Raw genomic sequence first — 23,482 nt, 5'->3', positions numbered from 1 at the left:
TTAAATTGTCACTTCACTGTCATCTGGGGACCCACCCCCCCAAAAAAATAAAATCCTGAGGGGACCCCCCTTGAGAACCACTGATGTAAGCAACACAGCTGCAGCCAATCAAATGATTAACGGGCGTGTTAGATTGTAGGCGTGTCAGTACTGTCCATCATGCTTGCTCATTGGCCCTTGTCTCTGGAAGCCGATGTCTGCCATGTTTGTAGTTTTGAACCTGAACTAGAAAACAAACTACAACATCATCCTGGGGTTTTAATGCCCCTTCAAGTCACGTTGAACCCTGAAAACGTCCACACGCTTCAGCGCCGCGAGCGCTCTGCAACGGGACGCTCCGCCCCCTTTTCCTCCCAAACAGGACGCGAAGGAGGAAGCGTAGACCCGCGTGGGACGCGTCTCCAAGCCAATGTGTGAGCGGGGGGGTCCGTCCTTCCTCTTTCTGCCTTATTGCTGATGATCTGTCTCTCTGGCTCCACCTGCTGGCCAACAACAAGCCAAACGGTTTTCCCCCAAAAAAAGAACGGCTAGCGGCCAAACGGACAGCCCTCATTGGCCGGCCGTAGCACAGTGGCCGCGAAGTCGCGTCTCAGCCTTTCACAGCCAATGGACGAGCGAGGGAGAGATACTTGAGCCCTCCCTTTTTTTTTTCTCCCCTCCCCCCATTATGGACACTTGACGTGCCAATCAAGATTTAAAAGGTGGACCACTGTTTCTCAACGTAGGGTCTGGGGGCCCCCAGGGGTCAGAATGGACCCTTTTACAGGTCTGTAACTCTGAGAGTGTACAAATGGAACCAAATGGACCCTTACAGGTCTGTAACTCACTCAAAGTTAAATGAACACTGAGGCTTTTACAAGTATAGATTGGGGGGTTACAGAGTTAAAAGCCATATACAATGGGGGTCCGTGGTCTAATGCATATCAAACTGGGGGTCCTTGAAATGAAAAATGGCTGGGAATCACTGAATTAAACTGGACCCCCAGAATACACTGTAAAATACTCTGTTTCATATTTTAACCAAATGGACCCTTACGGGTCCGTTTGGTTCCATTTGTCTCAGAGTTACAGACCCATAAGGGTCCGTTTGGACCACCCGGCGGTCCCCGAACCCGATATGGAGAAACGGTGAGGTTGCCACCGTTTGCTGTAACTGTTGTAATCGATGTTTACGTATTAACGATGACGACAAAGATAACGACGACGTATACCAATAATAACGCTTAAACACGGAAACGAGATCGTTGTTGGGAATTAACTTATTTTATACTGCCGGCATTAATGTCAACAATGCATTTTGAAACGTCGCTGTTGTTTGTACTATATGCTGTAAGTTTATACGCTATTACTGTGTGTGTGTGTGTGTGTGTGTGTGTGTGTGTGTGTGTGTGTGTGTGTGTGTGTGTGTGTGTGTGTGTGTGTGTGTGTGTGTGTGTGTGTGTGTGTGTGTGTGTGTGTGTGTGCGTGCGTGCGTGCGGACAGGGACGTATTACTATACTTGTGAGGTTTAAATGTGAAATATGGTAGAATATGAGAAATAGACATTTTGAGGACAATTTTCTTGGCCCTCACAAGAGAAATGGTTATTTTATGGTTCGATTTTTTCTTTTTTTGAGTTGGGTTTAGGGCTTAGGTTTAGGGTTTAGGTTTAGGGCTTAGCTTTAGGGCTTAGCTTTAGGGCTTATGTTTAGGTCTTATGTTTAGGTCTTATGTTTAGGGCTTAGGTTTAGGTCTTATGTTTAGGTCTTATGTTTAGGGCTTAGGTTTAGGGATTAGGTTTAGGGCTTAGGTTTAGGGATTAGGTTTAGGACTTAGGTTTAGGGCTTATGTTTAGGTTTAGAGCTATGCCGGATTTATATTGCACGCTGGTGCCGTGCACCGCAAATAGACGATCTACAAGCTCACAACGCGTCTAGTAAAATGTCTGAATCACTATGAACAATGAAAGTGTATCATTTATTACATATCGTCAAACTTCTCCAGCTCCTAATAATCTTCATTGGCGAGGCTGGTTTCTGGCTTTACGGTTAGAGTAAAAAAAATGGCAAGAAATAATAAGAATTGCGTTTATAAAATTGCCCTCGTAAAATAATGCTATCCTCACAAGTATAGTAATACGTGTGTGTGTGTGTGTGTGTGTGTGTGTGTGTGTGTGTGTGTGTGTGTGTGTGTGTGTGTGTGTGTGTGTGTGTGTGTGTGTTTGTGTGTGTGTGTGTGTGTGTGCGTGTGTGCGTGTGCGTGCGTGTGCGTGCGTTGCGTTATTCTAAATGTTCAGATTGTCGGTGGCCTTGAATGTTCTAATCTTTAAAAAAAAAAAGGAATCTGATACTGTACTCTGATTGGTCAGAATCCCCCAGCTGCCCCGCCTCCTAGGAGGATGGCTACGATTGTATTTCCTGTGTCCTAACCACCCTTGTCTAACTGACGACATATTTTTTGCACTGTATCATAAAAGAAATAAGATTATAAAAAATCAATTATTTAAATGTTGAGAGTAATGTAAAGGCTTGGTTACTGAATAAAGGGTTTCTTTTCTGATACACTCGTTGTCTGTACTTACTTATTTGATGTATTTATTTCAGGGACAGTGCATGTTAATGAACACGCATGATTTCATGTAAGAACATGCCGGATTTAGCTGGGAGCTTATTTTCATCAGTGTTGATTTTGACAGCATTTTGATTGAGTTTTAGTCATAGTCTTTTGAATAAAACTCCATTTAGTTTTTGTCATATTTTAGTCATCTGAAATGTTTTACTGTTAGTCTAGTTTTAGTCGACTAAATCTACAGTTGATTTAGTCGACTAAAATGTATTTTGGCGGTGCCTTGATGGCGGCGTAAAGGCTGATTTTACACTTGTTTTCATGCTGAAAATAGCCGATCTACTAGCTCACAACGCGTCGCACTGCGACGCGTTGTGAGTTAGTAGATCGGCTATTTTCAGAGCGCAACACCCGAGCGCAAACAAACATAAAATGACTCGTCTTTTAGTTCTACTGGATCTCTTCTCCACTAGTCCCTCACTGACATTTTAGTCTAGTTTCTAATTGTTGACGAAATTGTCAATATATTTAGTCTTAGTTTTAGTCATCATAGAATAGTTTTTATTTAGTTTTCGTCAGTGAAAAAATGTTCGTCATAGTTTTAGTCGACGAAATCAACACTGATTTCCACCCGTAGTCCCACATTACATACACCACAGTGACATGACAAATAGAGAAAAACAACTGCAAATAAAAAATACGGTACCTTATTTAGGCCTAACTAACAACCTAAATACCCACTGTTTAGTCTAATACCTAGCCAATAGAAAATCAAAACCTATTTTGAAAATGTATCGAAGTAGCAAGCCAGGAGGTACAGTATGCGGTCAGCTTAGGCTTGACTCAGGGAAAAGGACGCCCCCTGCCATGCATAGTCCCATGAGAGGCCTGCCATTCAATAGGAAGGCGACTCTTGTGACTAATTGGGAATGACGCAAGCTCTGGGCTGATCACCCTGTTCCCGGCCACCTTTGGCCACAATATTTGCGTCTGAGAAGTAGTGGAGTAGAAGTAAAAGTACTGGAAATTGGAAATACAAAAAAGAAAATACCTCAAATCTTTACATAAGTACAGTACTTGAGTAAATGTAATTAGTTACTTTACACCACTGTTGTTCTTTAAATGTAATTATTATTATGACATTGATTCATGTCAACAATGCATTTTGAAACGTCGCTGTTGTTTGTACTATATGCTGTAAGTTTATACGCTATTACTGTGTGTGTGTGTGTGTGTGTGTGTGTGTGTGTGTGTGTGTGTGTGTGTGTGTGTGCGTGCGTGCGTGCGGACAGGGACGTATTACTATACTTGTGAGGTTTAAATGTGAAATATGGTAGAATATGAGAAATAGACATTTTGAGGACAATTTTCTTGGCCCTCACAAGAGAAATGGTTATTTTATGGTTCGATTTTTTCTTTTTTTGAGTTGGGTTTAGGGCTTAGGTTTAGGGTTTAGGTTTAGGGCTTAGCTTTAGGGCTTAGCTTTAGGGCTTATGTTTAGGTCTTATGTTTAGGTCTTATGTTTAGGGCTTAGGTTTAGGTCTTATGTTTAGGTCTTATGTTTAGGGCTTAGGTTTAGGGATTAGGTTTAGGGCTTAGGTTTAGGGATTAGGTTTAGGACTTAGGTTTAGGGCTTATGTTTAGGTTTAGAGCTATGCCGGATTTATATTGCACGCTGGTGCCGTGCACCGCAAATAGACGATCTACAAGCTCACAACGCGTCTAGTAAAATGTCTGAATCACTATGAACAATGAAAGTGTATCATTTATTACATATCGTCAAACTTCTCCAGCTCCTAATAATCTTCATTGGCGAGGCTGGTTTCTGGCTTTACGGTTAGAGTAAAAAAAATGGCAAGAAATAATAAGAATTGCGTTTATAAAATTGCCCTCGTAAAATAATGCTATCCTCACAAGTATAGTAATATGTGTGTGTGTGTGTGTGTGTGTGTGTGTGTGTGTGTGTGTGTGTGTGTGTGTGTGTGTGTGTTTGTGTGTGTGTGTGTGTGTGTGTGCGTGTGTGTGTGTGTGTGCGTGTGCGTGCGTGTGCGTGCGTTGCGTTATTCTAAATGTTCAGATTGTCGGTGGCCTTGAATGTTCTAATCTTTAAAAAAAAAAAGGAATCTGATACTGTACTCTGATTGGTCAGAATCCCCCAGCTGCCCCGCCTCCTAGGAGGATGGCTACGATTGTATTTCCTGTGTCCTAACCACCCTTGTCTAACTGACGACATATTTTTTGCACTGTATCATAAAAGAAATAAGATTATAAAAAATCAATTATTTAAATGTTGAGAGTAATGTAAAGGCTTGGTTACTGAATAAAGGGTTTCTTTTCTGATACACTCGTTGTCTGTACTTACTTATTTGATGTATTTATTTCAGGGACAGTGCATGTTAATGAACACGCATGATTTCATGTAAGAACATGCCGGATTTAGCTGGGAGCTTATTTTCATCAGTGTTGATTTTGACAGCATTTTGATTGAGTTTTAGTCATAGTCTTTTGAATAAAACTCCATTTAGTTTTTGTCATATTTTAGTCATCTGAAATGTTTTACTGTTAGTCTAGTTTTAGTCGACTAAATCTACAGTTGATTTAGTCGACTAAAATGTATTTTGGCGGTGCCTTGATGGCGGCGTAAAGGCTGATTTTACACTTGTTTTCATGCTGAAAATAGCCGATCTACTAGCTCACAACGCGTCGCACTGCGACGCGTTGTGAGTTAGTAGATCGGCTATTTTCAGAGCGCAACACCCGAGCGCAAACAAACATAAAATGACTCGTCTTTTAGTTCTACTGGATCTCTTCTCCACTAGTCCCTCACTGACATTTTAGTCTAGTTTCTAATTGTTGACGAAATTGTCAATATATTTAGTCTTAGTTTTAGTCATCATAGAATAGTTTTTATTTAGTTTTCGTCAGTGAAAAAATGTTCGTCATAGTTTTAGTCGACGAAATCAACACTGATTTCCACCCGTAGTCCCACATTACATACACCACAGTGACATGACAAATAGAGAAAAACAACTGCAAATAAAAAATACGGTACCTTATTTAGGCCTAACTAACAACCTAAATACCCACTGTTTAGTCTAATACCTAGCCAATAGAAAATCAAAACCTATTTTGAAAATGTATCGAAGTAGCAAGCCAGGAGGTATGCGGTCAGCTTAGGCTTGACTCAGGGAAAAGGACGCCCCCTGCCATGCATAGTCCCATGAGAGGCCTGCCATTCAATAGGAAGGCGACTCTTGTGACTAATTGGGAATGACGCAAGCTCTGGGCTGATCACCCTGTTCCCGGCCGCCTTTGGCCACAATATTTGCGTCTGAGAAGTAGTGGAGTAGAAGTAAAAGTACTGGAAATTGGAAATACAAAAAAGAAAATACCTCAAATCTTTACATAAGTACAGTACTTGAGTAAATGTAATTAGTTACTTTACACCACTGTTGTTCTTTAAATGTAATTATTATTATGACATTGATTCATGTCAACAATGCATTTTGAAACGTCGCTGTTGTTTGTACTATATGCTGTAAGTTTATACGCTATTACTGTGTGTGTGTGTGTGTGTGTGTGTGTGTGTGTGTGTGTGTGTGTGTGTGTGTGTGTGTGTGTGTGTGTGTGTGTGTGTGTGTGTGTGTGTGTGTGTGTGTGTGTGTGTGCGTGCGTGCGGACAGGGACGTATTACTATACTTGTGAGGTTTAAATGTGAAATATGGTAGAATATGAGAAATAGACATTTTGAGGACAATTTTCTTGGCCCTCACAAGAGAAATGGTTATTTTATGGTTCGATTTTTTCTTTTTTTGAGTTGGGTTTAGGGCTTAGGTTTAGGGTTTAGGTTTAGGGCTTAGCTTTAGGGCTTAGCTTTAGGGCTTATGTTTAGGTCTTATGTTTAGGTCTTATGTTTAGGGCTTAGGTTTAGGTCTTATGTTTAGGTCTTATGTTTAGGGCTTAGGTTTAGGGATTAGGTTTAGGGCTTAGGTTTAGGGATTAGGTTTAGGACTTAGGTTTAGGGCTTATGTTTAGGTTTAGAGCTATGCCGGATTTATATTGCACACTGGTGCCGTGCACCGCAAATAGACGATCTACAAGCTCACAACGCGTCTAGTAAAATGTCTGAATCACTATGAACAATGAAAGTGTATCATTTATTACATATCGTCAAACTTCTCCAGCTCCTAATAATCTTCATTGGCGAGGCTGGTTTCTGGCTTTACGGTTAGAGTAAAAAAAATGGCAAGAAATAATAAGAATTGCGTTTATAAAATTGCCCTCGTAAAATAATGCTATCCTCACAAGTATAGTAATATGTGTGTGTGTGTGTGTGTGTGTGTGTGTGTGTGTGTGTGTGTGTTTGTGTGTGTGTGTGTGTGTGTGTGTGTGTGCGTGTGTGTGTGTGTGTGCGTGTGCGTGCGTGTGCGTGCGTTGCGTTATTCTAAATGTTCAGATTGTCGGTGGCCTTGAATGTTCTAATCTTTAAAAAAAAAAAGGAATCTGATACTGTACTCTGATTGGTCAGAATCCCCCAGCTGCCCCGCCTCCTAGGAGGATGGCTACGATTGTATTTCCTGTGTCCTAACCACCCTTGTCTAACTGACGACATATTTTTTGCACTGTATCATAAAAGAAATAAGATTATAAAAAATCAATTATTTAAATGTTGAGAGTAATGTAAAGGCTTGGTTACTGAATAAAGGGTTTCTTTTCTGATACACTCGTTGTCTGTACTTACTTATTTGATGTATTTATTTCAGGGACAGTGCATGTTAATGAACACGCATGATTTCATGTAAGAACATGCCGGATTTAGCTGGGAGCTTATTTTCATCAGTGTTGATTTTGACAGCATTTTGATTGAGTTTTAGTCATAGTCTTTTGAATAAAACTCCATTTAGTTTTTGTCATATTTTAGTCATCTGAAATGTTTTACTGTTAGTCTAGTTTTAGTCGACTAAATCTACAGTTGATTTAGTCGACTAAAATGTATTTTGGCGGTGCCTTGATGGCGGCGTAAAGGCTGATTTTACACTTGTTTTCATGCTGAAAATAGCCGATCTACTAGCTCACAACGCGTCGCACTGCGACGCGTTGTGAGTTAGTAGATCGGCTATTTTCAGAGCGCAACACCCGAGCGCAAACAAACATAAAATGACTCGTCTTTTAGTTCTACTGGATCTCTTCTCCACTAGTCCCTCACTGACATTTTAGTCTAGTTTCTAATTTTTGACGAAATTGTCAATATATTTAGTCTTAGTTTTAGTCATCATAGAATAGTTTTTATTTAGTTTTCGTCAGTGAAAAAATGTTCGTCATAGTTTTAGTCGACGAAATCAACACTGATTTCCACCCGTAGTCCCACATTACATACACCACAGTGACATGACAAATAGAGAAAAACAACTGCAAATAAAAAATACGGTACCTTATTTAGGCCTAACTAACAACCTAAATACCCACTGTTTAGTCTAATACCTAGCCAATAGAAAATCAAAACCTATTTTGAAAATGTATCGAAGTAGCAAGCCAGGAGGTATGCGGTCAGCTTAGGCTTGACTCAGGGAAAAGGACGCCCCCTGCCATGCATAGTCCCATGAGAGGCCTGCCATTCAATAGGAAGGCGACTCTTGTGACTAATTGGGAATGACGCAAGCTCCGGGCTGATCACCCTGTTCCCGGCCACCTTTGGCCACAATATTTGCGTCTGAGAAGTAGTGGAGTAGAAGTAAAAGTACTGGAAATTGGAAATACAAAAAAGAAAATACCTCAAATCTTTACATAAGTACAGTACTTGAGTAAATGTAATTAGTTACTTTACACCACTGTTCTTTAAATGTAATTATTTTGCTGCAAACATTTTGGCACTGTTGTGAAAACGTGGCTTAAAACATGGTAATTTTTACCATAACCCACGGGTGTCAAAGTGGCGGCCCGCGGGCGTTTTGCGCCCTGCGGAAAGGTCCATGGCAGCCCGCGAATAGATTTGAAAAAACACCTTTTCATACTCTAAGGGTAAAAAAGGAGAGAAAAAAAAGACCAAAAATAACGGCGGCGGCAGGCACGGCAGGCAGTTATCCCCCCCCAACCCCCCTTGCCTCGGGCTGTGAAGGTCTAATAGGATGAATGGATGTGTATTACGTTATTTGTCAGCCTTAAGTATAGGGGCGATATTCATAGTAAATACACAAAAAGCTGTCTGGAGGAGGGAAGGCACAGTGTATTCTAGGTAAGGCACGGGCCTGACTTGGCCTACAGTGCGTCCGCCCCTGGTCCTCTGTCTCCGTTGACAATTTTAATAATGCAAATGATAATCCGTTTAGGAAACTCTTAAAAACTCCCTGCGAATGAAGGACTAGTGTCGTCTAGCATGACATCTTCGATGTGCGCTGTCTTCTCAGTCTATCGTTGCCGAAAATGGCAGATCTCAAGCTCACTACAGTGGTGCTAACAGACGCGCCGTGAGCACACATTAACCAGTTAACAGTTTCGTCAATATTATTTTCCAAAAGTAAAAAGGTCACTTGCCTTCTGTCTGTTAGAAAAGTACTGTATTTGAAGACCCTAGTAAAGTGTAGTGCAAGTGATATATTTTGGCCAAAACAAAGACAAAAGAATAGAAAAAATAAATATGCATTTTGATAAAGAGCTGAAGAGACATGGAGATGTTATAGTAATTATTACAGTAGGCATACTATTCATTATATAAAGCCATTTAACACTTATCACTTATTACTTAGACCCTCCAGAAAAACGCGGGCAAAAATCCTTGATTATGCGGGCTAAAACTCTTGATTATGCGGGCTAAAACTCTTGATTATGCGGGCTAAAACTCTTGATTATGCGACGAAATATGCGTTTTTTTTTGCAATTTTATGCGGTGAAATTGTGGGAAGTTGCGAAATATGAGGAAAGTTGTGAAATATGCGGCAATATGCGAAATATGCGAAATATGTTAAAAGTTGCGAAATATGCGGAAATATGCGATGCGAATCGCATATTATGCGATGCGATGTGCGTGTTATGCGATGCGATGCGCATATTATGCAATGCGATGCGGCCTTTTTGAAAAAGCGTTACCCCCGCATAATTATGCTCCATTTTGCTGATTATGCGGTAAATTCTGCGATCGCATAAACGCATTTTTCTGGAGGGTCTAATTACTAATACTTAATGATAGGAGAACATATGTTTTACTTTAGTCATCTTCATTTAATTTTAGATGGTGGTCAGCCACAAACACAGTGACAACTGGCCAATAAAAAAAAGATACCGGTTCTGTTCAGAATTTGTCCTCTCACGTCTTTCCACAAATAATAGAAATTTGTACTAGAAACACTTAGACCCTCTATACTTAAAACAGACTTATATAAACACAGTGTCTTTATTTATTAAGACACTTCATTATAACTGACTAATGGTAGTTATAATGTGCTGTTCTGCAGAGCTTAAAGGAGTAGTTCACCCAGAAACATTCTTATGTTCTATCATTTACTCACCCCATGAAGCATTGAATTCATAGAGATTTTTTCGTTTTCGTCGCATTCCTAAGCCAATAGTTTGATTACCGGCCGAAAGATGCTAATGTATCCGGTAGGAGACTCAAAGGAGTCTCTTTGAGTCTCCTACTGGAAATATACCCGGCCATCAAATGATTGGCTCAGGAATGCATACAAAATGTAAAAAATGTCCATGAATTCAATGCTTCATGGGGTGTGTATTTGATTTAAAAATATATATATATTTTTGGTGAACTACTCCTTTAATAATGTAGTATGACCAGCACTTAAAATACTTCATACACCTTGTTATAAGTTGCATAAGTATACACATTCATAACGAGTGTTATGAAGCCTTATCATGCATTGTAAATGTGATTATAATACATTACAGACCAGACCTTTATGTAAAGTGATACCAAATACAACACGTCTTTGTCTTTGCATGCATCTCTTTATTCATTCAACAGCTTGGATTATGTATTTATTTAAGAGCCCTGCCAGGCCACCACTGTAATATGTAATAGTAATTATGTGATACAAAACAGATATCTACTGTATGAGTTTAGGATTAAACAGAGTCCCAAAGAGAAAATAATAATAATTCAAACCATGAAATAGAGTAAATATTGCATCGTGCCTTTTAAAAACATATGCATGTGAACCTAAACATGTTTAAGGAACACGTCTGATCTTCATCGCTACAGCCTTCAGGGAGTAATAATGACCCTTCCAGTGGTACCAGTTTACACCTGTTCCAAAATGAGACTGTCCCCAAAGGTAAAGACCATTGGGATTAGCATGGTGACAGTCCATGTACCAAAATGCACCGGAATAACGACTTGCACAGTTCTCGGCCGACACGTCCTGATCTTTGTCAAAGGTTGAGAATTTCATTCCATTGGAATGTGCCAGTGAGTCTCCTGCTCCTCCATCCTGGAAGCCAGCAACCTGCAGCCTGTAGCCATCAGCCTCAGAACCCACAGAGAAAGAGGAGTAAGAGGCAAACACTGTGCTTCCCACAAAGTCCTCCATGTCCACCCTCAGCTGGTACGTTCTGTTCTTGGTAAGGAGATGCATGTTCTCCAGTCCCAGCCAGTACTCGCCTGATGCGTCTCCAAACCCGGCCTTGTACTGAGCCCAGGGTCTGTAGAAGTTCACGGTGCCGTCCACTCTTCTCTGGATGACCGTCCACTTCCCTCCATCCGTGTCCATGTCACAGTAGACCTTGGCAGGTGTAGTAGTGGGGTAGATGGTGTACACACCACGCTGTGTGGAGACGTTGTTGTAGATTTCCTCACAGTCCAGATCAGACAGCAACAGATCTGCAATAACAAGTAAAGGTGACTCTCAACCAAACAGACTACTTCAGATTACAACAGGCTGGTAGTCTGTTGGCAAAAGTTGGCATTTAATTCAGCTCAAGCAGTCGGCTGACGGCACATTGTTTTGCACGTCCGTTAAGAAAATCAGACACCATAACTCTCCACACCAGAAGGCGGCAGTAGTTTGTAATACTGGTCTGCAACAATGTGCCAGTGTTGCCAGGTCTGCTCATTATAAGCGACTTTGGGCTTGTTTTCCTGTAAGTCGCTTGTAAATAATCACAGTTGCGGGTTGCTTTTGTTTGGGCTTGTTTCTGAAGTGTAGTTGAAAATAGCTAATGTAATAGGGCTCAAGTGGTGAAACCGGTCGCTTCTTTTGGGCTTGTTTTCATAGACCTTGTAGTAGTCCAGGCGTTTCGGGCCATATTTTGATGGAATCGTGCACTTTACGATAAAAGCATGAAATTTGGCACACAGTTAGAGCATGCCATAAGGAACATTTTTGGCTATAGGGCCATCGCAGATTTTTCCTGTGGTAACCATGGCAGCCATTTTCCAAAATGGCCACCACCTGCTGTTATTTTACCAATAACTCAGGTTCTAGACCACCTAGGATCTTGATTTTGGTGACTAATCCTACATGTTCAAGGATGAGGAATACAGTGGTACTATTTAGATTTGTCCTGTGGTAACCACGGCAGCCATTTTCCAAAATGGCCACCACCTGCTGTCATTTTACCAATAACTCACGTGCTAGACCACCTAGGATCTTGATTATGGTGACTAATCCTACATTTTCAAGGATGAAGAATACAGCGGTACTATTTACAACATGCTACTACATAACTACATATTATATCTGGCATTCAGTTAATTAAATAATAGTAAACCCATCAAAATATGTAATGGTGTAGTACAGTACATGTTTTCAAACTGACACATGAGAGTCAAGAATGTTTCTTTTATTAGTAGTAGTATTGCATAATTATTTTCAATGGACTATAAGACACAACAAAGACAGAGTACTCATGAGTCATAGCCTAATGGCATATAGACCAATTATTTGTTCACCAACATTGAGACTGGACGCACAGGTGATTGTTTCACGCAATAAATTCTCAACCTGTTGTTTTGGGGTGCGCTGATTTCAGCACACCCCAACCCCCTCTTGTGTGTTGGCTAGTGAGGAGCGTCCTAGCAAGACCTGATAGAATGGGTTTCATTGCGCTTACTGGTTCCGCGCAGACTGGTTCTTATCAGTGTGACGTCGTCTGTTAAGGGGTCTATTCAATAAAGCCAGACAATCTACACAATGTTAGTTTCACAGTCCACCACAGTAGCAAAGGGCAGTACACTGAAGTCCTGCCTTAACACATCTGCATTGTCCACTGCATCCCTTTTTGCAACCACAGCGGAGGAGTTCTCGACAGGCCAGGCTCGCTTCTGTGTGGTCCAGTGCACTTCCCATCCTCCTGTCAAAATTAGAATCAGCTTTATTGTCAGATCACGGGTTTACAGTGTAAAGAAGTGGATTAAATTATTTGTATTCACCTGTCTCCTTCCTCTTCCACCCCCATTCACCTGGGGATGGGAGTTCAGGGGCTGCAACCCCAGCAGTGGCCAGCTTGGTAGGCTGCCCTCTTTGTATGTTGAATCAGTGCAGCTTGGGGGAGTCCATCAATTGTTCTACCCTTCTGGGTGAATAGCTGCTTCCGTGCCTGATTCACTGATGCCTGGCCGCTTGTGCGGTCATAGAGCAATACCACAAATCGCTCCAGAGGCTCCATCCAGTCATCTATTTTGTCTGGGGTAGCAGCTAAGGAACTTTTCCCAGTTCCAAAAGCAACCCACAGCTCAGTCAAGTGGAGGTGTTGGGCTGACGTTACTGCCAGGACCAGCACATCCGTGTCTACTGTGCGTATTGTCACCTTGCTATACCCTTCCTTCATAGCATCTTCTAGGTGTAATATGACGCGAGTATCAGCCTCCTCATGTACTGTAGTTAGTTAGGTAGTTACTAGCATGTTGTGAATAGTACCCCCGTATTCCTCATCCTTGAAAATGTATGATTAGTCACTAGAATCTAGATCCTAGGTGGTCTAGAACCTGAGTTATTGGTAAAATGACAGCAGGTGGCGGCCATTTTGAAAAATAGCTGCCATGGTTACCACAGGACAAATCTGCGATGGCCCTATAGCCAAAAAAGTTCCTTATGGCATGCTCTAACTGTGTGCCAAATTTCATGCTTTTATCGTAAAGTGCACGATTCCATCAAAATATGGCCCGAAACGCCTGGACTATAGCTTCTTTCACTCACAGAATCTGCCAACACTCTCAGCTCGACCAAAATATGCACTATCGTAGTCTACTACTTTGCTTTGGAGTTGATCGATTGGTATTGGAGTTGAGAGTTGAGATTGAGAATATTGTACCTAATTAAAATGTGCGACGGACATATGCCTCTGGCTTATTCAGGGCTGCCGGCTGTCAGAATACAGGAGATTTCTTTTTTTTTTTTGGGCGGGGGGGGGGGGGGGGGGGGGGGGTTTGGGGGGCCACGCCTCCCCCCAAAAAGGGTGCAGTGTGGGAAAAAATGACGCTTCACTGGCGCGTTTCACTGTTATAGCACTGTTTTTTGCCGCTGCTTCTAAATTTCGTCCCTTTTTGGCGATAGTTCTGTCTTCTTTCACTTTCTCCCCATCGTTTGGTGCCCCCCCAAGGTTGGTGCCCTGTGCTTCAGCACCTAAACACTTATGTTAAGCCGGGGTTGCCCAGTTCCCTATTTGGCTATTTGAGTAAGCTGAGATGTCTGGCTTTTGGAATAACAGTAAACCAGGTCGTCTGTGGCAAAGCGTTTTGTTTTAAATGCTGCTAACACAGTGCTGCTGTTGGCCTGTCCTGTGGCATTTAGGCTTGCTTTCTGCACCAGCAGTAGCAGACGAGAGGTCCACATACGGAGCCTGTCTGACCAAACACGCTAAACAGCCATTCAGGGTGCTCTACAGCAGTGTTTATCAACCCTGGCAAACGTCCCAATTTTGGTCCGCGGTTACTGCTGAGGTGTGCCGGCACCGTTTGAAGAAAGTGGAAACCCAGCCCCTCGAGAACAATAGCGGCCATCGTCCGTCAATCGATACGGCCATCATCCGTTTCACACTCAGCCACGGCCGAGTCCATTCAGTGTAGCAACCATCACCCATAGGCAGTGGCGTCGTTAGGGGTGGGCTTCGGTGGCTATAGCCACCAATGTTTTATCCAAAGCCACCAATAAAAAAAATAAAAAAATAAAAAGTTTTTTTTATTTTTTTTATTATATATCTATCACCCTAACCTAACCCTACCCCTAACCCTAAAACCGTAAAAGTAACAAAAAACGGGGAAAAAAGCACCCAAATCCGCGAAATCCGCGCGTGCATGTGCCTGTTGCCTGCGGGGCTAAGCCCCCGACCTATTAGAGACCTAGCGACGCGTCTGCCCATAGGAATGCAAATATGTTGTCCTGGTACTGTATAACAAGGGCACAGGGTAGGCCTACATGCTTTGGCACTCAGTATTACTAAGTGGGTCGGAACGGGTCGATACGGCGGACCTGAACGTACCTGATAAGAGAGGCTGTCCTGTTCCAAAAGCCCATGTTATAACCTGCCATGATGAATGTCCAACAATAAAACAACACATAAGTGTTAGTTTTCTTATAAAGTGCTTCTAAATCACTCCAGTGTGTTTGTGTCAACGTAATTCGTGTAGTTTGTGTTGTGGTGTTTAATTACTCCTCCACGGAGAGAATCTCTTTCAACTTCAAGCCGTTGATACAACCGGAAAACTCGCCCCAAAACACGCTCGCCCCCATTTCTTTTCGCGGACCAGCGGTTCTTGTATTCCTGTATTTGTTTTACTGAGGATAAGGTTAGAAATACGTTTAGGGTTAGCCATATTATTAGTTATACTGAGGTTACGTTTAGGAATAAGGTTAGGTTTAGGCATAGTTTAATGAGGTTACGTTTAGGAATACCAGGTGAATATCACCGGATTTCCCCGTCGGTGACTGTTATGGGGCGAGAGTTTTGGTGTTCGTCTGTAGTGGGCAACAGCGCATGCGTCCGCAATATTGCTATCAGGATCATATTAGTAGATATTATTATCAGATATTAGAAGTATATCGGGTACCAAATTACCAAAGAAGAACTTGAAGTGTTCTTCTTTGAGATTGAGAATATTGTACAAGTTCAAATGTGCAACGGACAAATGCCTCTGGCTTATTCAGGGCTGCCGACTGTCAGAATACCCGAGATTTCTTTTGGGGGGGGGGTTTGAGGGGCCACGCCTCCCCCCACAAAGGGTGCAGCGTGGGAAAAAATGACGCTTCACTGGCGCGTTTCACTGTTATAGCACTGTTTTTTGCAGCAGCCGCTGCTTCAAAATGTCGGCGCTTTTTGGCGATAGTGTCACTTTCTCCCCATCGTTTGGAACTCTAATTCCAATCCCTAAACGTAACCTCTAAGACACCTAAATGTCTAATCCTGACCTGAATGTATTTCTAATTGTAAACGTATCTCTAAAAAAGTTTTTTTTAACTATGTAAAACAACCATTTGTCTTGTGAGGACCAGGAAAACGGTCCTCACAATGTATATTTCTTCAAATTCTACTATACTTGGTCCTCGCAAGTATAGTAATACAAACACACACGCACGCACACACACACACACACACACACACACACACACACACACGTGCGGTCTGGTGTGTGTACCTGTCATACAGCGAGGACTCTCATAACCCGGGAGACACTGACACTGGAAGGACCCTTCGGTGTTCCGGCAGCGCCCGCCTTGCTGGCACGGATTGGCACCTGAAAACATCAATCAATACGAGCATTGCCATGTTTTATGTTAAGCTTATTCAATGCAAGTCATACAAATAAAAACAATATTAATTCACCAAAAATACACAAAAGGTTAGAACAGGGAGATAACAAGGTTTCCGCCCGACAGCAACGAGACACAGGTCGATTCCAGTGGTGTAAAGTAACTAAGTACATTTACTCAAGTACTGTACTTCCAATCGTCAGTACTTTTACTTCTACTCCACTACATCTCAGCGGCAAATATTGTATTTTTACTACACTACAATTAAATGAAAACTTTAGTTAGTCTAGTTACTTTGTAGATTTTGATTATTATTACAAAATATATACAGTAACCACTTCAGCCCTATATACATTTGGGCCATTTGAAAATGGCCGATCTTCTATTTTCAAAAGATATCGATCCATTTTGAAAACTTTAAATGGGACATCTCTGCATAATGAGTACTTTTACTTTTGGTACTCTAAGTCTATTTTGATACCCATACTTTTGTACTTTCACTCAAGTCAATTTTTGATTCTGGACTTACAGAGAATTTCTACATGTCAGTATTGATACTTTTACTTAAGTAAAAAAAAAAAAAATGTGAGTACTTTTTCCACCACTGGGCGATTCCCAAGAATCCACTTACCCACAGTGCACTCGTTAATGTCCACGTTGCAGGCTGAGCCGGTGTAGCCGGAGGGACACGTGCAGACGGCCCTGCCGTTGAGCGGGTTGGTGTCGCATTTGGAGCCTCTCGGACACGGGTTGCCGACGCAGGCGTCGCCGACGGGACAGAGCGGCCCTGAGAGCAAGAACAACAGATACGACTGAACCTCTGGATCTTTAGCAATGCGTTTCACTTGTGTTAAAGAGCTGGTGCCATGTTTTTGCACTTTTTCTGTTTTTATATATATATATATATTAGGCTACTATAATAAGAAGCCTTCAGCAAAAGTATCCACATCAACATATAGCCTAATAATGGCGAGAGAAAAAAGTATAAGTGTAACTTATAACTTTACCCTCCGTCCCCGGCTGTAGACTGGCCAACTGCCGCTCCGCAGCCTTCAGTCTGGCTTCCATGGCTCCAACCGCCATCAGAAATTCGCACGGTTCAAGCTGACAGATCTCTTCTGCGATCACCTCACTCATTTCACAGCAGCAAAACAGAAACATCGGTACAATTAGAAAGGCCTTCATTCTGTATTACTTTTGTTCTGTCTGGCCCTTAGTCAATACTTGTCCTGCTTCAAACCTTTATACTTGCTGGTGAGACTCCTCCTGGTATTACCCAACCCCAGTATAACCACATGTTGACTGAACTGAACAGAGCTGTTTTTTTTAAGCGTGAAAGGCCAGTGATTGATCTAGTTTATGGGGAAGTCCAAAGTGTGCTGTCCCCTGAACAGTGTTTGTGCCAAGTTTGGTGCCGATCGGAGCAATGGTGTGCCTCGCCAAGTCCAGATTTTACATTTGTGACATCCACCGTCGACCCACTATCTAGGCAATTTTATGGGGAGAGATTTGTCTCAAATATTCCATGATTTACAAATGTGTGTGACTTTTGCAAAAAAAAAACAAATGTGTAGTTTTTACAAAAGATAATTATACTTGTGTGTGCATTTATCATAAAACATCATTTGTAAACTAGAAAAAGTGCTCCTCGGAGCACAAGTCTCCACCAGGTCAGGTAGGTTATTACAGCCTCCTGGTGGTGCTATAATAGGCCAATGTTAAAAGGGTGCATTTCTTCTTAGGCCTTTCACGGCAATCGGACACTGCATTCATGATTTCAGGCATTTTGTTCCAAAAATGTGGTTTCTAAATTAGACCTGCTGGTGTTGCTATAACAATGTGAAAAGGGTGGCATTTTTTCCTCGGCCCAGTGGGATTACATTACATTACATTACAGTCATTTAGCAGACGCTTTTATCCAAAGCGACTTACAATAAGTGTATTCAACATAGGTAGGGAACGAAACTACTAATCACCAGAGGTCTTAAGTGTATTTCCTGTAAAAACAAGCAACCAAGAGTATACCTAGCGCTAAGGTAAAAGTGCAATATATCAGCTATCTACTTTCAAGCACATGAGATAAAATAGCCAAATCAAATGAGCACGAGCTAATCAATCCAATACAACAATAGTTCCTAAACTAGTTAACAACAAGTAGGCCAGGCAAAGAGGAAGGGTAGTGTTTCCTGAAGAGGTGGGTTTTCAGCCTGCGGCGAAAGATGGGCAGTGACTCTGCTGTCCTGACATCAGTGGGAAGTTCATTCCACCACTGTGGGGCCAGAACAGAAAAAAGTCGTGACCGTGTCGATCGACCAGAAGGACCGTTGAGTGGCGGGGGAGTCAGTCGCCCCTTGGTGGCCGACCGGAGTGGTCGGGAAGGGTTGTGGGCATTGACCAATACCCGGAGGTAAGAGGGAGCTGTTCCTTTCACTGCCCTATAGGCTAGCACCAGGGTTTTAAACTGAATGCGAGCCGCTACGGGGAGCCAGTGCAGGGAACGGAGAAGGATAGTTGTGTGAGAGAACTTGGGGCGGTTGAACACCAGACGAGCCGCAGCTTTCTGAACAAGCTCCAGGGGTCTGATGGCAGATGCCGGAGCGCCAGCCAGGAGGGAGTTGCAGTAGTCCAGGCGGGAGATGACAAGAGCCTGGATGAGCACCTGGGCTGCCTTCTCCGTGAGGAAGGGCCGAATTCTCCTGATGTTGTAGAGGAGGAATCTGCAGGACCGTGTCACTGATGCGATGTTAGCCGAGAACGACAGTTGATCGTCCAGGGTCACACCCAGATTCTTCGCAGTCCGAGTTGACGTCACCACAGCGTTCTCAATGGTGATGGCCATGTCTCGGTGAGGACAGCCCTTCCCCGGGATGAACATCAGCTCGGTCTTGTCCAGGTTGAGCTTCAGGTGGTTCGTCGACATCCACTCCGAGATGTCAGCCAGGCAAGCAGCAATGCGTGCCTCCACTTGTGTGTCAGAGGGGGGGAATGAGAGGATCAGCTGGGTGTCATCGGCATAGCAGTGGTAGGAAAAGCCATGGGAGCGGATGACAGCACCAAGAGATGTAGTGTAGAGAGAGAAGAGAAGAGGACCCAGAACCGAGCCTTGGGGAACCCCAGTAGTGAGCCTGTGTGGTTCAGACACAGACCCTCCCAGCTTCACCTGGTAGGAGCGACCCGTCAGGACAGGGAGAGTGCAGAGCCTGAGACACCCATCCCCTCGAGGGTGGAGAGGAGGATCTGATGGTTCACTGTGTCGAACGCTGCAGACAGGTCCAGGAGTATCAGGACAGAGGAGAGAGAGTTCGCTCTAGCGGCATGGAGTGACTCCGCCACTGCCAGGAGGGCAGTCTCTGTCGAGTGACCCATTGTGCTTGCAAAATAATGTCACGGAAATCGCACACTGCGTTGATGATTTTAGGAATTGTGTTCAAAACGGACCTATCCTGCAAACTTTGGAAGCCAATGTTAGCCAAGTAGGATGGAATATGAAATATCGGACACATCCATCTTCATCACATGACTATAGAGATACAGAATCTGAAGGAGTAAGAGCAAAAAAATATATATATTTACAAAAGTCAGCCTCCTGGTGGCGCTCTAAAAGGCACATGTGAAAAGGCAAAGGTTTTTCCTTGTCCTCTAGGGAGTGTGCGTGCAAAGTTTTCTGCAGATCGGTGCAGTAGGTAAAAACGTGAATCGGCCTGTTATAGCGCCACCATAAGGCTGATTTGAAAGTTTTCAAGTGGCATTTCTTCCTGGGCCAAGTGGGAATCAACAGTATGTGGAAGTTTTCCATGGAAACCGCATGCTGCCTTCATGATTTGAGGCATTTTGTTCAAAATTAACCAATCCTGCAAACTTTTGAAGACAATTTTAGCCAATCAGGATGGAATATGGAAAATCGGACAGATCCGTGTTGATCATGACTATAGAGATACTGTGTACCGATTTGCGTGTTTTTGGACAAAATCTGTAGGAGTAATATAAAATCACAATGCTGCTATTATAGGCATAATAGGCATAATGCTGCTATTATATACAAATAAAGGACAAACAGATCCAACTTCCGACAAATCATTTTTATTGAGTAAACACGATATTACAAACTGCATAATTTAATCTACTTTCATTAAACCCGGTGAAGACCATTTATTTTATGAATGGACATTTGACCAGAGCTGCTGCGGGTAATAGCGCCCTCTATAGGCTCGTCCCTCCACTGCGCACGCTGCATCCTCTCATGTTTACTAACAGGAAACCCGTCTATAGGTAGTGGCGGAAAAAGTACTCAAATTATTTACTTAAGTAAAAATGCCAACACTGCATAATAGAAATACTCTGTTACAAGTATAAGTCCAGAATTAAAAATGTACTTGAGTGAAATTACCAAAGTATTGGAATCAAAATGTACTTAAAGTACCAAAAGTAAAAGTTCTAAAATGTTTGAAAATAGCAGTGGTTAATGTATGTTTCATAACATCGTAATGTATATCTGCAAAGTAACTAGTAACTAAGGTTTTCAAATAATTGTAGTAGAGTAAAAGTACAATATTTGCCTCTGAGGTGTAGAGGGCCACCAAGTTTTTGATAGAATTTAGTGTTCCTGAAATAATGTTAACGTTAAAATTCTACATATTAATAGCAAAGATAAATGTAAACAAACAACAAACATCTAGCCTTATGAGACATATTGGCTTAAAAGCCTGTATTTTCTAACAAACGTGCTCTTTTATAACATGTTCATTTGGACAGTTTGTCTGCAATAAAGACATTCATTCATTCATTCATTCAACAGCCTTGTGCTGAACATTCCCTCCCAGCCCCCACCTTTTCATTTCTGTCAGACTTAATGCAATACTGTCACAATAAATGTACCAAAACAACATCGCAAGCTTTGTTGGACTGATGCACCCTCACATCGATCTCTTTTCAGTGCCAGTACCATTGCTCCCCGAATTCACGGAATTAATAATTAACAAAGAAGAATTTGCAGATCACTCCTCACTTTAGACCTTCGATTTTTACGTTGTCCCCAGAGAACAGCACACAATAGCAACGTACAATGACAGACAGCCGTGTGTGTGTGTGTGTGTGTGTGTGTGACTGATTGATTGAACATTTCATTTAGAGCAGGGGTCTTCAACGTTTTCAGCCCAAGGACCCCCTAGCTGAGACAGAGAGATGAAGCAGGGACCCCCTCTATAGTGTGTTTTAGATTCAACTTTTTTTGTTTACGTTTACTGTTCTTTTTTTCCCTCTATACCTCTTTGCTAAAAAATAGCCGATCTCGCGCCTCGCAGTGCGAGGCGTTGTGAGCTTGTAGATCGGCTATTTTTGGCTAACGTTCGGCTATTTTTGGCTAACGGATGCTATAGGGTTAAGGTAAAAAAAAAAATCATATCACACAAAGATTTGGTGGACCCCTGTAGTTACTCTGAGGACCCCCTAGGGGTCCCGGACCCCCTGTTGAAGACCCCTGATTTAGAGATTTGCAGAGAAAAAGCACAAGAGAGTACCGTTTAAATACAAGGTCAACTAAATAGGATTAAAAAACCCATGAAACGGCCTGTTTCAAATGGGGTCCTTATGTACTCAATTCATAGTGACATTAGATGACAGACATATATACACTACTATGCAGAACATCATATAAACAGTCTAGAATTGAAAAAGAAAGAAAAACGTAAATATGTAAGGGGGGGGGTTATGACTTTTACAAGGGCCAGTTTCGAATTAGACATACACAATCAGGCCTGTACAGTGAGGCGTGATTTGGGACCGGTCTTGTGGAATGTGCATCCGTTCGCTGTCAACTGTTTTTGTGAAAATACGCTAGTCTGTTATATAGGTTAATAATTGCTTGAATGGCCGTGCTCTCTCTCTCTCTCTCTCTCTCTCTCTCTCTCTCTCTCTCTCTCTCTCTCTCTCTCTCTCTCAGTCTCTCTCTCTCTCTCTATCTCTCTCTCTCTCTCTCTCTCTCTCTCTTTCTCTCTCTCGTCTCGAGCTGATGATGATGATGGTGATGGTTAAAATATGCTACGCTACAATAATTTTCGAAGTATTTTTACTTTACTGGAGTATTTCCTGTTTACTGTACTTTTACTTCTGCTCCACTACATTTCAGAGACAAATATTGTACTTTTACTCCATTACAAATATAAGAAAAGCTTAGTTACTAGTTACTTTGTAGATTTTGATTATTATTACAAAACATACATTAACCACTTCAGCCCTATATACATTTTGGCCATTTGAAAATAGCAGATCTACAAGCTCACAATGCCTTGCGATGCGACGCATTGTGAGCTTGTAGATCAGCTCCGGGGGGCGGGGTTTCCCCAATTCCCCAGTGAGGCCTATTTGTAAGGCGGTTCATGTTATTCCCAAAGCAAGCCCTTCTGCACCTGAGTGTTGTTTAGAGGTCAGTATAGGGTGAGGTGTTTGTGTGGCATGATGCCGTGTGATGTCCTTTTCTATTGAGGTTTCGATGTATCTGCCAGCTCTGCCAGGCTGGGTGACGGAGAACAATTAACTTGGCAGCGGTGCTGTTGATGCGAGTGAGTTTGTCCCGGTAGTAACAGATGTTAAAGAAGCAGGTGGAATAGTTAAGAGACAGCATTGCAAAGGTTAAGACCATCCATGAGCTAACGAAACTTCGTATTGTGGAGAACAACAGCATTAGTGCTAGTTTCGGCGAAGTCTGCACTGTATTGCTGCTTTTCCTAACCATACCAGTCACAGTGGCATCAGCCGAACGTTCCTTCTCGAAATTAAAGCTGATCAAAGGTTATCTGTGGAGTACTACGGGACAGGGTCATCTCAGTGGACTTGCCACACTGTCCATCAAGCATACCGTGCACGCCAGCTGGATCTGAAGGTATAGTATATAAATGATTTTGCAGAGTGAAAATCCCGGAAGGTTCACCTCTAAGGTAAGCAGAGGCAGAGCCTCTTTCATCTATTTCAATAATCGTTCAGAACTTTAATCTATTGTTGTGGTGCGCCCGTCACCAGATTTAGTTAAGAAGCCCATCTTCATTTATTTTTCTTCTCCTTTTATGCTCCTCTCAACCCAGAGACTCTGTCCAAGGTGCTGAAGAGGGCGGTGTTGAAGTGAAGCTTGGACATTATTGTGTTAATTGGAACTTAGCCTCGATCTCCAGGCTTTTGTTTTTCTTCGCGTTTTGCTCAAAAAGAGGGGGGGGGGGGGGTACCAGGGGGTCCCCAGCAAAATGTGTTAATAT

At 42.4% G+C, this 23,482-nt stretch overlaps 1 protein-coding gene across 1 annotated transcript; it reads right to left on the bottom strand.

The window, feature by feature from the left end:
- Window positions 1–10,721: 10,721 nt before the first annotated feature.
- LOC311049995 (microfibril-associated glycoprotein 4-like) lies at window positions 10,722–16,988 on the bottom strand (the record flags this gene model as incomplete). Its single annotated transcript, XM_084063962.1, has 3 exons — window positions 16,870–16,988; window positions 16,124–16,222; window positions 10,722–11,371 (listed from the first exon to the last, which is right to left on the bottom strand). The coding sequence occupies exons 2-3, from the start codon at window positions 16,128–16,130 to the stop codon at window positions 10,722–10,724; spliced, it is 657 nt and encodes a 218-aa protein (XP_083920088.1). The 5' UTR covers window positions 16,131–16,222; window positions 16,870–16,988.
- Between the last annotated feature and the right edge of the window lie 6,494 nt (window positions 16,989–23,482).

Source organism: Gymnoscopelus microlampas, assembly GCF_963454915.1.
Source record: "Gymnoscopelus microlampas genome assembly, chromosome: 8".
In the NCBI taxonomy this organism is placed as follows: Eukaryota; Metazoa; Chordata; class Actinopteri; order Myctophiformes; family Myctophidae; genus Gymnoscopelus; species Gymnoscopelus microlampas.
Note: the sequence above shows the minus strand (reverse complement) of the source record. Positions and strands in the feature narration are given on the sequence as shown.